Here is a 16,025-nt window from a genome sequence, read left to right on the forward strand (position 1 = left end):
ACAACGGAAAATGCCCCACAATGGAGACCAATTTCGTAGTTGATAAATTATTTCTTTAAGCTTGCCGGATGCAAGCAGAAACTAACAAAAATAAATTAAAAATCTTAGCAGCAGCAATTCGTCAAGTTTCTAAACATTCTATGGAAGCCATAGCAGAAATGAAAGCTAGCGCTTTTGATTTTTATATTTTTGTTATACATTAATATATACATTTCTAATATAATAGTAATGCAACAATTCTCCAAGCATTCCTAGTACTTTTAATCGTTATACTTGCTTTTATATTATCTAAATTTGCGTTTTCATAAGAAACAAAAATAAAGAACTCTTCCTATAACAACAGTTCGATTAATTAGAGAGGATCAATAAGTAAGAACACCTCAAAAATAAGTTTGTTCAAAATATTTTCTAGAATTACACATTTTCTAAAATAAAAAATCACACAATATACAAACTATCGATAGAGCACTAAATAAAAAAATCTATAAATATATTTATGGGTAATGAGCAGCCCTGAGTCTTACTGTCAAAGGAATTTTGTGAGTATATGTGGCACTCGTATAAGTATTATTTAAGCAGTCAGCCGGCTTTCACAACTCGTAACAAATTGCTGCCACAGTTGAAGAGAAAGTGTGAATTTCCATTGCCATCGCCATAATCATGATCAAATTGGCTACAACTGAAACGGCTGTTGCCAAACCCAATGTGAACGCAAGTGTATTTATGCCGCGCTCCAAGAGCATCAAAATCAACAACAAAAACAACGACGAAGAGGCATGCAACATTGAGGCACTCGATAAGCGTAAAGCAAAGCAGACAAAACTATTCCTGCCCTGGAAGGGCTTTCCCAAGCCTATCAAATATGAGCAGCGTTCAGGAAAAGGGCGTAAGTAAAAAAAAAAAAAAACGATTGTGTCGGTCATAACCGACTGCGAAATACTCTGATACCAATAAGTAATAACAGCTGATGATAGATGCTAGGTGTTTGTCTTGTTCCTGAATTTTCTTTGGGCGGCAGTGCAGAATAAATAAGTTTTTGAGAATGACAAAAAAATGAAGAAAACAAATCTAACAGAATAGGAAATATACTTTTGACCGCCTGTTGAAGGCTGTTACCAGCAATATTTATAATATAATAAAACGCCAGGTAGCAAATGTTGCATCTTAAACTAATCACAGCGAAACCCAATTTGCAGACCAACTAAGCAAAGAACGAGAAGCTCTGTGGATCAAGGAGCCAACACCAAATGAGGTGAAGGCTCTAAATGATCAAAATAATCAAAATGCGGTTGTAAAAGTTGGCATATTGGAGGAGAAGCGCCGCGAACAGGAACGCAAAGTGGCACTGGAGGCACTCAAACTGGTCGAGCAACGACGCATGCGGGAGGCACTGCAGCAGCCCAAGGATACGTTGCATCTGATACGGGAACCGATACATTTTACAGCCGAGGAACGGTTGCGGGTGAATCGGTTGCGGATCATCAAAAGGGAGAAAATTGAACGAGTGCTGCGCGAGATGCGTCAAGAGTTGGAGGCAAAGAAGGAGCAGCAGCAGCAGAAGCAACACCAGCAGCAGCAGCAGTCTAAGCAGCAGAAACAGCAGAAGCAGCAACAACAGCAGTCTAAGTTGGAGGAGCAGCGGCATCAGTCGGAGCAGCAACAGCAGCATAAGCAACAGCAACCACAGCAGCAACAGCAGTCCAAGTTGGAGGAGCAACAGTTTAAGTTGGAGCAGATCCGCATGAACCCAAATAGTCGCTACGTATGCTTGCAGCGAGCGAGCAAACCAGAGACTCAAATTGAGCACCAGACGCAGTCGGAGCAGCAGCAGACGCAGTCGGAGCAGCAGCAACAACAGCTGGATAAGCCGGAGAAGGAGCAGCAATCGGAGCTGCAATCAGATCAACCCGAGCAACAGCTGGCGTCTCAGCAACCCCAGCAGCTGTTGGATTCCAAGTCCAATCCGAAGCCAGCACCACCCAAGCGTTATATACCCACGGCCAAGCAGTGGGATGAACGTTGTCGAGCCAAGGCCAATGAAGCCGCTACCAACGTAGCCAACAAGGAGAACACCGTGTCTGGCAAATCTGCCGGCAAACTGGAGGAATTGTCTCAGATGCCGCGTGCCATGTCCGTGTCCAGTCAGAGCAATATAATGCCAATGGAAACTCGTAAGTTGGCCAAGTGTGATGGTGGCACCGCCGCCAAGGAGCTGTTTGTGCCACGCTATTGGCCACCGGCACCACTGGCGGTGGGTCAAGGTGAATGTCGTCGTGGTAATTTGATACATGCGAGGAATATTTCGCGTGCCTTTGCCAATTGTGGATTGCTGCCCACACCGAACTCCAATTCCAACTCAAACTGCAACTCCTCATCCTCATCCGACTGCTCCTCCAACTTTTCATCGATCTGCGAGGAACCGTTGCCGTCGAGCAAGTCGATTAAACGTTATGGCATCGATGAGCTGCTCAACTGGGAGCCGGAGGCTAGCAAACTGGAGCAGCCCCACATCGGTGAGGCTCATCGCAAGTTGGCATTTATATACAAATAGTTTTCAAAATTTTTCCATTTTTACATTTTTCCATTCTCGTGTGTATGTGTGTGTGTGTGTGTGTGTGTATTCAGTTATTGTCTGTTCTAGTTTGTTGACCAGTTGGCATTATTCCTGTTTGCTCAGGATTTCGAGCTTTAACCCATCAACCCTTCAACATATTGCATTTTTATCTATATATTGTAACTTGTTTGTAATTCGTAATAAAGTCAAACAGCAGCAGACTAAATTCCAAAATCAAATTATTTAAATTCTTTGCGAAATATGAAATGCACTCGAAAAGAAAAAAATATGTAAAATTTGAGTAGATTTTTCTTAGTGCATTGACGTAATTAATATGCCCTTACTCAACTGTAAGGTATCCAATTAATATCGACAGCGCAGTCCGAGCCAAGGGCTTCTCAGAGACCCAGCTCACATTTCAGTGCCACTCAACGGGATGTGCTGAAGAGTTTGATTAAATTGATGTCCACCAGTTGATGCAACTCAACTTGCTGATGGCAGCAGAATAACCCAGAAGTGGTGGGGGGAGATGGGTGAAGTGGGTGCAAGGTACTTAAAACAGCTGCGTTAAAGTCATTATTTAAAAGGCGGCAGGCAATGCATTCCCGCGAATTGCCAACAATTAACAACATAAATTTAAATATGCAATTAACACAACAGCTTGAGGCTGCAGCAAAATAAAAGCCAAACAAAATGCAAGAACAGCAGCAATGCTGAAGATGAAGCTGGTAGTAAAGTAGAAACTATTGCTCGACCATAAGATACCCTTTACATACATTTTGAGCCCATTAAAAATGGGAAGAAAGCGGTAAGAAGTTGTACAAAAATATAATAGGGCAGAAGAAAGCATCTGCGACCACAAACTTATGATATTCTTAATTAGCATAAAAGTCGAGTTGACAGAAACTATAAGAGCTAGAGAGAATACCGATGTAAATCTATTACCGATAAAAATAAACATAAATAAATAACATAATTGTAAAGATATAAGCTTCTTTATTAATATATAATTTACCCAGCCATCTTATTGAGGTCATTAATAAGGTCATTGCTATAATTTCTATGCTGCACCCTTCAAAGCCCAACCTCTTAATTTAATAGAACCCAGAAACATTTTGGCGCATTCTTTGCCATATAAATTTAATGTGATCCAGTACAATTTCAACTCAACCTTAGGCCTTACCTATGATCATGTATCCAAAGACACAATCAATGGTAGAAATAATTTTTCAGCATTATGCTTAATGCAGCAAGCAAACCAAATCAAAATATAATTTTTATATCAAGCAAAATATCAAGCCTGCTATGCATTTGTCAGCTGGTTTGTAACTTCTTGAAAGTTAACTGCGCTTATATATTGGTGATGCCCGGAATAAAAAAAATCGATGAACCTATATGCCTGTGAAATTAAGACTTATTAGATGATTTCTTTAACATTTCAAACAAGTTATCTCGGTCTTCGAGGCGAATTTAGTCTTGTTATGCTCCCAGTTACAAAGCTTAGCTGGCTGTGAGCATATCCACAATTCTATTTTACAGGACAGACCAATGTGGGCAGTGGTTGTGGCAGTGGCGACAATGCAAGCCAAAGGTCATTTTAACACATGCACACTCACACACACACGCGCGGAGCTATAGTGAAATGCATTTGATTGTTTGTGTTTTCCATTTTTTTTTATTTTTTATATATATTTTTTACAACACACAACAAACAACGCGTGAAAAAAGCACACAATTTTACGCTTTATTTACGCGACGGCTACCAACAATGCTTGTCATATGATACGCTGACCATCGAGCACCACCCACTACTACCCACACCCACCAGCAACACAGCCCCCACCGCAACAGCAACATGAACACAACACCAACATTTGTGGCAGCAACAGCACATGTCAATATTTTAACGCCAGGCCACCGGGGAAGCTCGGTTGCTGTTGCATTGTTGTTGTTGTTGTTACAACTGTTGTTGTTGCAACTGTTGTTGCTGCTGCTGCTGGCTTTTCCAGCCGTTCATTTGCGGCAATTGGAGTCGGCGGCGTTATTGATGTGTAAAGTGGACGCTCTTGTTTAATAAAATTAAAATACAAATTTAATATTGTCTCCTGCTGGGCGCTGATTTCGAACGTTAATAACAGCGTGCAACATCAACAACAATATATATATATAATAATAATATTGATAATTACACAGTGCACAGAAAATTAAAATGTCTGGTTGCCAAGTGCTGACAAACTCAGCAAAAATATTGAGCTGAATTTTAGAAATTCGGCAAGCGTAACTCAAAAATCAGCAAAAATACAATTGTATATTTAAATTATGGAAAGTATTTCTAAAAAATAAAGAAAAGGTTAGCCAAGTCTTTCTATATTTTATTTCAAATATATTTGACAGGACAATTCTAATATTATTGCCATTTTCAAGAATTCAGTTTCGAGTTTTTGGAAGTTTTCTTTTCTTATATTTAGAAAATATTAATAAAAGCAAGAAAAACTTTCTGGTGTTCAGGGCGATTTTCATTGTGTTATGATTTTGTAAAATGTAGTGCGATTTTTTTCTGAGTGCAGCAAATTATGCTCTTTGCCAGAGGAAGTCAACGGGCAACTGTCAACTAGCTCATTATCAGTTGGTAGTTAAGCAGAGCACAGTTGGTTAATGTGGCTCAAAGAGCTGAACCTCAATGCCCAGGTTTCTATAGTCACAAAGCTCAAATGGAAAACTTTTCATTTTTCATTTCGCATTGCTTTTGTAGGCAATCCCCCCCACCTCCCACCTTCCAGTTATCCCCTCCCCACCTTTGATGAAGCTCCTTTGACTGGCTGCTGCACGCTTCCTTTCTATAATAATAACATGGCAATTTCATTCAATTTCCTGCCTTTTGTGGCTGCCACAAGCCAGCTGAGACTTGCAGCAGCTGCACAGCAACCAGCTACGGAAACTGCTTTATATATTTTGACTTAAAGATGCCCTATAATAATAGTTAACAAAAAAGAATGGGTGGCTGAGGCATATATAAGAATAGATATCTCTGTGAGATAGAGTCAAGTTTTTGACACTAAATATTACTATAAATACAAAAAGATGACTGATTCTTCTTAGATAAAAAAGTTTTTCATACAAATACTCTACTTTGACCGATTGTTACTATGACATCTAATAGATATACATTACGTTTCCTAAGTACACATCAGGATTGGCGGACGGATCCACATAGAAACACACAGACAGACAGATATGGCTATATTGACTTGGCTACTGATGCTGATCAAGAATATATATGCCTTATGGTACAAATTATAAGCAATCTGAAAGTAAGCAACAATTATGACATTTAACAAATTGTAGAAGCTCAGCAAAAAACGAAACCAGACAAGTCAAAAGCCATGAAAGTCATCAAATGCGCCATAAATAGTATTTGTTAATTTCGAGAGCCGTCAACATTTTTTATGAAACTAAGTGAAAACAAATCGAGCATTGCCAAACTATGTTAGGCTACTTTGTGGCAGACGTGGCCACAATGCTGCTTAAGTCCAGAGGCAGATACAGGTGCAGATCCACATCCACATTCAGATCGAGATCCACAATGTGCTGAAAGCTTATTAAGAGCCAGCTCAATTGAGTGAAAACACTTTGTAGCTAACCAATTAAGCTAGCACCAGCAACAATTTTGTGCAACATTCAGTTAGAAATTTTGTGCATGTGTGTGCATGCCGCAAAGATAATTCGCACTTCAACACTCAATGAGCTTAACTTTTAGTTTTGCATCAGGCATTCCTTTTACGCCGTAGAGAGGCCTCTACGTGCGCATTACGCCACTTAAGAAAAGCTCCGGCGAAAGCACGTGACTTTTGTCCTCGCCTTGAATGCGCATCATTTTCTTTGAGACTGCCGTCGCAGCAGATGCAATTCATCACGCATACGCCGTGTGTTTCGCCATGGTAACAAATAATCAGAAAAGGCGCTTTCTGCTTTTTGCATGTTATATAGATAAACAGCAAAACTGAATTGTCTTAAGGGAAAAATCTTTATTAATGTATAAGTCACAAAGCAGACAAAGGCAGAAAAATAATAAAAGATTTAATGATTTCATTAAATGCTGATTGCTGCATTGACATTGTACGCTTATAGGGATGCATAATAATATATATTATTATTGATATAGTATATATCAATTTAAAATGCTTTGACAGTTCAGCAGAATTTGTGAGTTGTCAAACAGTTGAAGTAGGTGATTCAGTTGTACGAAATAAAAAGAAATCAATGACCTTGTTTATTGTTTATAATTGCTGACCTCTCTTTAGAATTTACATATGTTGTTCGCTGGTTCCTGCATAAGTTTGAGTAGCTTTTATTTATTGTTTTATTTATTCATCTGAGACAGTGATTCACAGCGTCCGTCAAGGCAATTGTGAACTTTGATATTGTTATTTTGATATTTTTTGCACATGACTCAAAATTAAGGCTATATAGATACCAAGATATTTATACGGCTTACATATTTAAATCTCTTTACTCAAAGCTAGCTGAGCTGGCTAATAATATTTGGAAGGCGTTTCAGGTAGTTCATGAATTAAGTTAAGCTTTTCGTTTTCGTAGATTAAGTTATCATTAATATTGCCAAATATAATATCATTCATTCATCAGAAATTGATTGATATTTTTAAATGTTCCAGAGCATATTATACTATATATTATATTTTATTTTCAAAAGATTTAAGGGTTCCAAGATATTTATATATAAGAAACTCTTTCCTATTAAAGCGAACCCTTCGATAAATGCCTATCTTAGCTTGATTTTTATGGAGCTTATTGTTGCCATGAAGTTAAATTGATCTTTTTTTTTAGCCAAGCATAATTTCATTTATTGAAAGCACATTGGCAACGCTTCACAACAATTTCAACATACTTCTAGTCAGCCTACACACAATTTAATTTTCTATGCATTGACTTTCGATTGAAATTTGTTAATATGCTCACAGCTATGAAATTGCCTTGTTAACTGTATTTTTAAGCCTTTGAGTTTTGTTTAGCCAAGCTTTTGTTGTTGTTGTTGTTGTAGCTGTTGCTCTACTTATAGGACGGGTATTCTTGTTGGGCAGGCTGTCATCAACAACATCATTGTCGGCACCATCAACGTTGATGGCCTGGTAAATTGCCTGTTTCATGTTTGTTGTCGCCGCGTGCCACGTATGGCAGTGTGTGTATGTACGTATCTATGGTGTACTGCTGTTACACTCAGAAAAAATCGAATCTTATAGCTCTCCAACACCGCGTGGGGATTTCGAAAATGTAGAAAAATATTTATAATTTTCGGGGTGTTGTTTTCTATTTAAATTGAAGAATTCTTATCTTTAGTAATATTGTTACTTGTGTTAATTATTAAACATTAAACATTTTAAGATATCACATATAAAAACCTTTCAGAGAGTTTTTAAAATTTATTTAATGTAATTTTCAAAAATGCAGGTCAATAGTTTTTCTTAGTGTACTGCCGCTGACTTGGTTAGCTGGTAAAGTGCAGGTGTGCGTGTCGCCTACATTATGCACATTAGCGCACATTATGAGACTGTTTTCGGCAAAACCCCTTCTCGGACAGCACGAAAAACACACAGCAGCAAACACAACAAAAAGGATTTGGGGGGAGATGAGGGGAAGGTGAGGTTGCAGCACTTTTCAACGGTGGACAGTTGGCCATTTCGTGACCCATTTGGCAGGTGGCCAGCAGGCAGCAAGCACCAAAGCAGCTAGAAGCAAAGCAGCGAGAAGCAGCTGAGAAGCGTTAACGCTGACATCTGACATGCTTCCGCGGGGATAAAATGATTTTAGAGTCAAATTAGTCGCTTGGTTGTCTCATGCAACATGCTGCCTGCTGCATGGCAACTCGGTTGCAAGTCCAATGAAAGCTGTGAAAAATTAAGTTAATTACCAAGCAGCTGCCAACAGTCAAACACCATCTCTCTGTGGGTGTGTGTGTGTGTGTGTGTGTGCGTGTGTGTGTGTGTGTGAGTGTGGGCGTGTGTGCTCAACTTACCCTCGGACATGGCTCTGGCTAAGTGTTTACGTGTGCCACATGCCTAATGCATCCTTATAGCACAAGGGCGTTGCTGCGGGCTCTTTGAACCAGATAAAAAAATGGCAACCACCTTAAAATGTTGCCCAGACAGCATGACAAAGTGCAACAGTGCTGCATCTACAGTGGCTAATCAACGTTATTGCACGCTTTTAGACTGCTACTTGATATGGACGCACTCTAAATAAATATCGCCATGAATTTTAGCAAATTCACCTACTCTGAAAACCAAGAAAAATAAAGTTTCTGGCAGAAATCCTTTCTAAGTCCATCAAAAAAATGTCGTTGAATGAAGAACGGATTTTATTTTTTTATTAGCAATGATTTCAATTTAATAAGAAATACGAAAAATATATATCTGAAAGATTAAAGTACGTAAATCACTCTCTGTCTGTCTCCCTCTTAATACTCGATATAAGTTTGTACAGTCAGCGATTATCGTTAATGCACACAGCACAAAGTAATTTATAAATTGAGTCTTACAATCCAATAATTTATGTGGCAATACTTTATTACAGTAATATTTATATGCATGCAGTCTGCTGCACTCCGACATGTCCTGTTTGTTCAGGCAATGTGACTTGCTCTGACAGCCGCTGATCTTTTTATTGCCCACGCAATCAACCACACACACTCACACACACACACACACACACACACATACAACCACACCAATATTAACAATTGCAGCCGCACAGCTTAATGACAAAATGTTGTTGTTATTGTAATCCATTTATTAAACATAATTTTTACACATAAATTTAAACATCATTTGAGAGTCCGTTTTTTTTTTGTTGTATATCTTTTTTTTGTCAGTATCTGCCGTCAACAATTGCAATTAAAATTCATTGTTATGTGCGGCTCATTCGTACATTATTTTTTTCTTTGTTTTTTTTTGTTGTTGTTCTTTTCGATGCGCAAACTCGGCGCTGTCGACCAATTTTCAGTGCCATAATTATAAATACTCGACTATAAGCATTTTTACACACTGTGCCGCGACTCCTTCAATGTCTGCATAGCGATGCCATTGCTTAATGGAGAGTTACATTTAAATGCATTTAAGTAGCTTCTCCTACCAACACCTCCCCTTCTTGCCCATCTCTTTCCCTTCCTCATTAACTATTTGTTGCAGCTGCTGATTGCCGCTCTTGATGATTTCGGCTTAATAAGCGATAATTACATGTCAAGCGCCGCAGCAAAGAGAATAATATCCGTCTTTCTGTCTGTTTGTGTGTGTGCATTGATGTGTTTGTGTATGGACTATCTCACATACACACACAGACCGACTCAAAGTAGCTAAATACTGTCTGGTTTAACAAACTTATTATATATATTTGTGTTTATTAACTTCTTTTTTGGCATCCAGTCCACAGATTTATTCAATGATTTTAAGCCGACATTTTATTGAATTTGCAAATATTTTAATACAGTTTATATATATTTTATTTATATTATGATTATAATATAATTAATATGAATATGTGTACATATTAAATAGTCAGGAATTTTGCTTTGATCAACTGGAGGCAGCTAAATACATCATTATATAATAGAAATAAATAATCAAACACAAAATTCATTCTTATAATTAAATAATTAAATATTTATATTTTATATATATAAAGCTACAATCCAATTTCACTCTTGAAGAACTCAAAAAAAAAAAACTGGCTTTTGTGGTATTTTTTGCACTTGCAGCAATAAATTGGCTGAAATGTATTTTATGCATATCCACAAACCAGAAACTGACAAATCTAAATTGATATAGATGGTTAATTATCAGGCTAATATTTATATCGTGGTAACAGTTTTAAAAGCACCATTAGCACACAGGCATGCGAATTGTGTTTGATATGGGAGCAAAGTGTGCCACTAATGCATTTAATGGCTAACTGAAATTGCAGAGCAACACACAAACACACACAACACACACTTATAATAACAGTAGCACGCAGCATTTTCATAATAAAATTGTTAACAGAAATGTGTGCTGTGCTTTTGGCCAGAGAAACATGTGTTAACCTTGTTGGGGACTACACCAAATGCGATGCCTCTTGCTGTTGTTGTTGTTGTCGTTGTTTGGCTTTGTTCGGCAATCTAAATAAAATGGTCGACGTGTGTACGCACAACTTTTGCCATATTTAATCGTATTTACAAAAGGGCAACAACAAATATTTCTGAGGGGGGAGCTGCCTGTGGTTTTTAGTGCCAATTGTAGCCTTGCCGGTTGAAAGTTTTTGGCTTTTGGGCATTTGCTTATTATTGTTAAACTTTTTGCGCCCACAACAGTATGCAACACAATACAGCAGCAACAACAACAATAACATATATTGGGTCCCTCTTTGGGTCGCTGCATATGTATGAATTTTTCGAAATTTGCAACACAAAATCACTTCAGGAAATGCAGCTGCAAAAGGCGATGACAACGTGACAAGAAATTATTTTATTTCCAAGCAAACGAGAAAATGTTGGATTTTTTTTATTTTAGAACCAGGCATGAGAATTTAATACTACTTATAAAAAATAAACTATTATCAACTCAGAGCTTCTGACTTAGTTGTTTGAGCTTTTCTTACATAATTTATGTACTTTGGTGCTTATGTCTTGCAAAGCGATTAATCACGGATTTTCCAGTATAATGGTATATAGTGTTATTGTGGATCGAACACATTGACTAAAAAATAGTCACGGGTCAATAAGTTTATGTTGCAATATTGGAAAAGTCAATGTTGCCTTAAGCAGGTAAGCCTTTATTGTGGGACTTCCAACAGAACAACGACCGTTTGCACACCAGCCAGAAATCCCTGAACAATCATGAAGATACTTAGATTCTCATTGTAGAAGAGATCGACTGAAGTAAGCCCCAAAAATAATATTGAGGTTTAATTTGAAAAAAAGCAACGTCTGATGTCCAATCAATAAATAACTAAGAGCTTCGACCAGAGTCTTAGGAGGAATGAATGTGTGACAAATAATGGTCTGTATAATGAATATATATTAAATAATTGAAATATTCTGTATTATTTAATTCAATACTAAAGGCGATTTTTGGTAATTATTGCTGTTCAAAGTCCAACAATATAGAAATCCTTCACGCTAAGTGATTTTTGGGCTGCTTAACTCGCTTATTAGAAAAAAAATATTTTTAGAAAGTCAGACTACAATTATTATATTATTGCGGAAGATAAATATGGTAGTAAAATATTAATTTAAGGAACTCATGGAATATATTATATTATATACAAATTATAGTTAAGAACAGACTGTGATTAGCTTTTCTAAGCAACATCGATAACGATAGCTGATGGCCATTTTGGCCATCTCCAAACAAAATTTGAGCATTTGCTTTTGTTTTGTGACTCAGTTGGACTCAGTGTTCCGTTCAATTTTAGTTTTTAAGCTTGTTTGTAGCTCTGTGGTATGGCTTAAAACGTGCAGTTCAAACTTTTACCTGGATGCCGGGCAAGTTTTAAGGCACAAATTTATGCCAAACACAGAACGTCAGAGAGACAGAGGGAGAGGGAGAGAGGACAGAGCATGTGTGCTTGGAAAGTGATTAAAAATTGGGTCAAGTGGCATATGCGTGCAGGGATTAAGCAATTTGCCACACAAATCAAGAGATTTGTCCATTTTTATAGCCCATTTCCGGCAAACAGACTTCGATAGGGCCCCAGGCCCCAAACACAAGGAATTCCACTTAATTACGCAACGAGACCACAGAAAATAAGCAGGCATGTCAAGCAGTGAGTCTGTCTGTCCTTCTGTCTGTATTTCAGTCTATCTGTCTACAACAACAGTACCTAGTTAACTGTCTGGTCAAATCAGTCGTTGTTGCACTTGCAACCCAAAACCTCGACGTTTTGGGGCAACTGCAAATGCAAATGCCATTGGCCGGAACGCCAAAATGCCTGCTCAAAACCAATACCAATGCCAGTCAAGTGTGTTCTACGATCTGTGTGTGTGTAAGTGTGTATGTGGGTGTGTGTGGGTTTGTTTTGGCTGCGGTTGCATCGGTAGCGAGGCCAACACAGACACTACAGCAGCACTCGATACTTTGACTTGTGCACTTGCCACTTGCAACGATTCCACTGTTTCCACTGTTTCAAGTTGCTGCCACTGCATCATTAACTTATTAAAGTCCATCAAGAATGGTAGTTGAGTGTAATAAACTATCAACTAGTGAAATATTATCATCAAGATGAAATAGATAACTTGTTAAACAATCATGAGTCAGCGAATGCCTTTAGTGACATTTTGTTATTTAATAAATTATCTTATATATCAAATAAGAATCTGTAGAGTTCGCTGTCGAATCGAACTTTCTGCAGTCATTCAATTGTTTCAGTAAAAAATAATATGAAAAAGATACACAACAGCTAACAGTAATATTGAATAAATTTCTTGCTAAAATGGAAACACATTTACAAAACGCATTAGGCATTAGGCGTTGGGCGCCATGCACTTACAATTTTATGGGTATGCTCAATTTAAATATGTTTTGCGCTCTCCATAGTTCAATAATTTTTTTCATATCATTTCCATATTTCATATATATATAAATATATATATATCTATATATATATCCCGAAATGAATTCTGACGGAATTTCCAGCTGCAAACTGTGGAAACACATTTAGTATATGCATTAGGTAGCTGTAAACAAACGTTGGGCGCCATGCACTTGCATATTTTATGGGGCTACAGGTCTAACATGGATATAAAGGCTCAAAACACACTATGGAGCTGAGTGCTCCGTGCACAGAGTACAGGAATTGTGTGTGTGTGTTTAACGTGCCTTAAATCACATTTGGGCTGTAATCAAGCTAAATAAATATGGGCTTTGGTGTCCGAGTGAGCCAATGTGTCAGGTTCTCGTTACACACTCAATGCATTTCAAATTTGCTCAGTTGAGCTGCGTGCTTCGAACTAAAATGCATTATTTCAAAAGCCATCCAATCAATTCTTTCTCGATGGTTAACTGGGTCAATTGTTGGGCCAAGATTGGTTATATGGGCCTGAAATATTTTCCTGTGTGTGTCTCTGACAGATAGTAATCTGTGTCTTCATCATTATAATTGTAATATTTCATGCGTAGGACACATCAACTATTTTGTATATTTTAGAGGAAAGGCAGGGATTACATAAAAAAAATATACAAAAAATTGAAATGACCATAAATCGGCGTCCAATTCAATTAACATAAATTGTTTGATTAATGGCTGACAAATGCTAAACAGACAGTCGTCAATGGGTCCCACAAGTAATTGACGCATAATTCCTATTTCATGGCCTCAACGATGATGATATCGATGATTACAGCGATAATGATGATGATGATGATGCCCAAGCAGGCATTTTTCATTTGGCTACAAAAATTTGGCTCAAATAATTTTTTAATTCCCACAACGACAGCGACCGACCGGAGCCGGAGCTCATTAATCATGCATTGTCTGGCAGGCAGACGGATGGACGACTCATTGAGTCAGTCAGTCAGTCAATCAAACAATTGAATACATTTCAATCACTCAAGCTCCGCCCCTCCCCCATTTGACCGACGGGTCGTTGGCAGTCAGCTGTTGTCCAGCTTCGGACACAATTTGATTTGACGAGTTCGAACGGAAATCGAGAAGCCAGCCAGGAGCTCAAACGGTTGCTTAATTGAGTCTCCTATGTGTGTGTGTGTGTGTGTGTGTGTGTATGTGTTTTGGTAGGGGTACTCACTGAAGTGTTGTTAATGATGGCCATTTCATTACTTGACTGAGAGAGAGAGAGCTACAAATAATGATTTGTGCGGTGAATTAAAAGATTTGCTAATTAAATTTGGTTATTTGGCCATTATATCGACTTTAATGGCTATCAAAATGCTTATTGTTCAATAACAAAATAGAACCCTTAACCATTTAATACGCATTTTAGAGACTGAACAGAAGTTGTAAAGTTGGATTGATTAAATTCGATTTAAATAATGAGTGTAAATGCTTAATTAAGTTTGGCATTTGAATTTAAGAATAAGGCACGACAACAATTAAATACCCATGCAGGATTTATAGAAATTTTGCGGAAAGTTCGAAATAATATTAGTGTTTTGTGTGCTTATAACCAATTTTATTAATTTTTTGATCTGGTTTTGAATTGATATTTCATTATTGAAGGTATATTGAATCAGAACTAAACTGGAATATTAATAATAACTTACCTGCTAAGTCTCCTATTTCTCATCGTAAAACAATTTTGGATGTAATTTTCTTAATCTTAATCTTATTTACGATGGATAGACAATAAGTGTTGAAACCGATTGTTACCCTTTAATCAACCAAGTTAAGCCCATGCTAGGTATTCTATGGCATATGCCAGCTAAAAAATATAGGTGACCGATACGGTTACCTCCAAAGACATGAAATGCGGTTCTATTCCAGGTTTCATCAATAGTTTATCATAGTTTTATAGCGGAGGAAATTCTTTCTTAAAAATAGTTATACCGTTTTGACTTTGCTGATCAGAATATTTACAATTCATAAATAAATTCTTATACCCCTACTAGAATATAACGATTTTAAAATCAGCGGATAAACACTTATCAAACAATTACTATAAATTATGTAAAATGCAAGAGCTATTTTAAAAAATTGAACTTTTAGCTGAAAAACAACTGAAAACCGAAACCCACAAAATTGCTTAAATTGCATTTGTCGTTTTTGCTTGCATTTGTTTGGCTTGTTGTGTGTTTTTGCCGAAATTTTCTAAAATTGGCAATTGCATAAATTAGTTTTATTAAGTGCGTCTACAGATGTAAGAGCACAAACATTATTTATGGCCATTGAGCGATCGTTGTTAATTTGCCCAAACATTTAAGCGGGCCTGGGCTATAAAATCAATGCAGTCAGACAGACACCCCTCCTCTCCTCCACCCGCCCCCTGCGCCCTATGCATTTACCAATTGGTTCGAAATTTATGCAAACTGCAAGCAGAAATTGTTATGCATAAAATATTTGCGTATTGTGGTCGATGCTTGGACAATTGGCATTGGTAATTAGCAATGCATTAACTCTTGTAATTATTGTGTCGATTTTAATGTCTATTCACACCTCAGAGCAACAGTTGCCCCCTCTCTCCTATCTCCTCTTCATTGCTCTGTCCAATTAATTACCCGCAGCAATAAATCACAATTTGCACAGTGCTGTTCAGCTAGCAATAGAAGTGAACCGAAGTGCGAGCCTGGCCAAAAAAGCAACCAAGGACTGGCAATCCTTTCAATCAGCCAAAAAACGAGTTGTTTTATTTTATTTTATTTTATCTTTCTGTTTTTCACGCTAATTTCCTGTGCGCTCTTTTGTCAAATTAAAAAGCACAAGGAATAAGTTTTTCTTTTGCTATTCTTGTGCCACTTTCTCTTTGTTTGTC

At 37.5% G+C, this 16,025-nt stretch overlaps 1 protein-coding gene across 1 annotated transcript; it reads left to right on the forward strand.

Annotated features, from left to right (window-relative positions):
• Positions 1 to 581: 581 nt before the first annotated feature.
• On the forward strand, positions 582 to 2,780 carry LOC116805273 (putative uncharacterized protein DDB_G0271606). Its single transcript, XM_032736275.2, has 2 exons — positions 582 to 886; positions 1,197 to 2,780. Exons 1-2 carry the CDS (start codon positions 661 to 663, stop codon positions 2,549 to 2,551), a joined length of 1,581 nt encoding a protein of 526 aa, XP_032592166.2. The 5' UTR covers positions 582 to 660; the 3' UTR covers positions 2,552 to 2,780.
• Positions 2,781 to 16,025: the final 13,245 nt, after the last annotated feature.

This window comes from Drosophila grimshawi, unplaced genomic scaffold (assembly GCF_018153295.1).
Source record: "Drosophila grimshawi isolate 15287-2541.00 unplaced genomic scaffold, ASM1815329v1 contig_1377, whole genome shotgun sequence".
In the NCBI taxonomy this organism is placed as follows: Eukaryota; Metazoa; Arthropoda; class Insecta; order Diptera; family Drosophilidae; genus Drosophila; species Drosophila grimshawi.

Excerpts from the sequence above, each read along its gene's own strand:
- LOC116805273 (XM_032736275.2), top strand. The coding sequence starts at position 661 with ATGATCAAATTGGCTACAACTGAAACGGCTGTTGCCAAACCCAATGTG. Across the intron at positions 887-1,196 it reads GCAGCGTTCAGGAAAAGGGC|ACCAACTAAGCAAAGAACGA; the intron begins GTAAGTAAAAAA and ends CCCAATTTGCAG.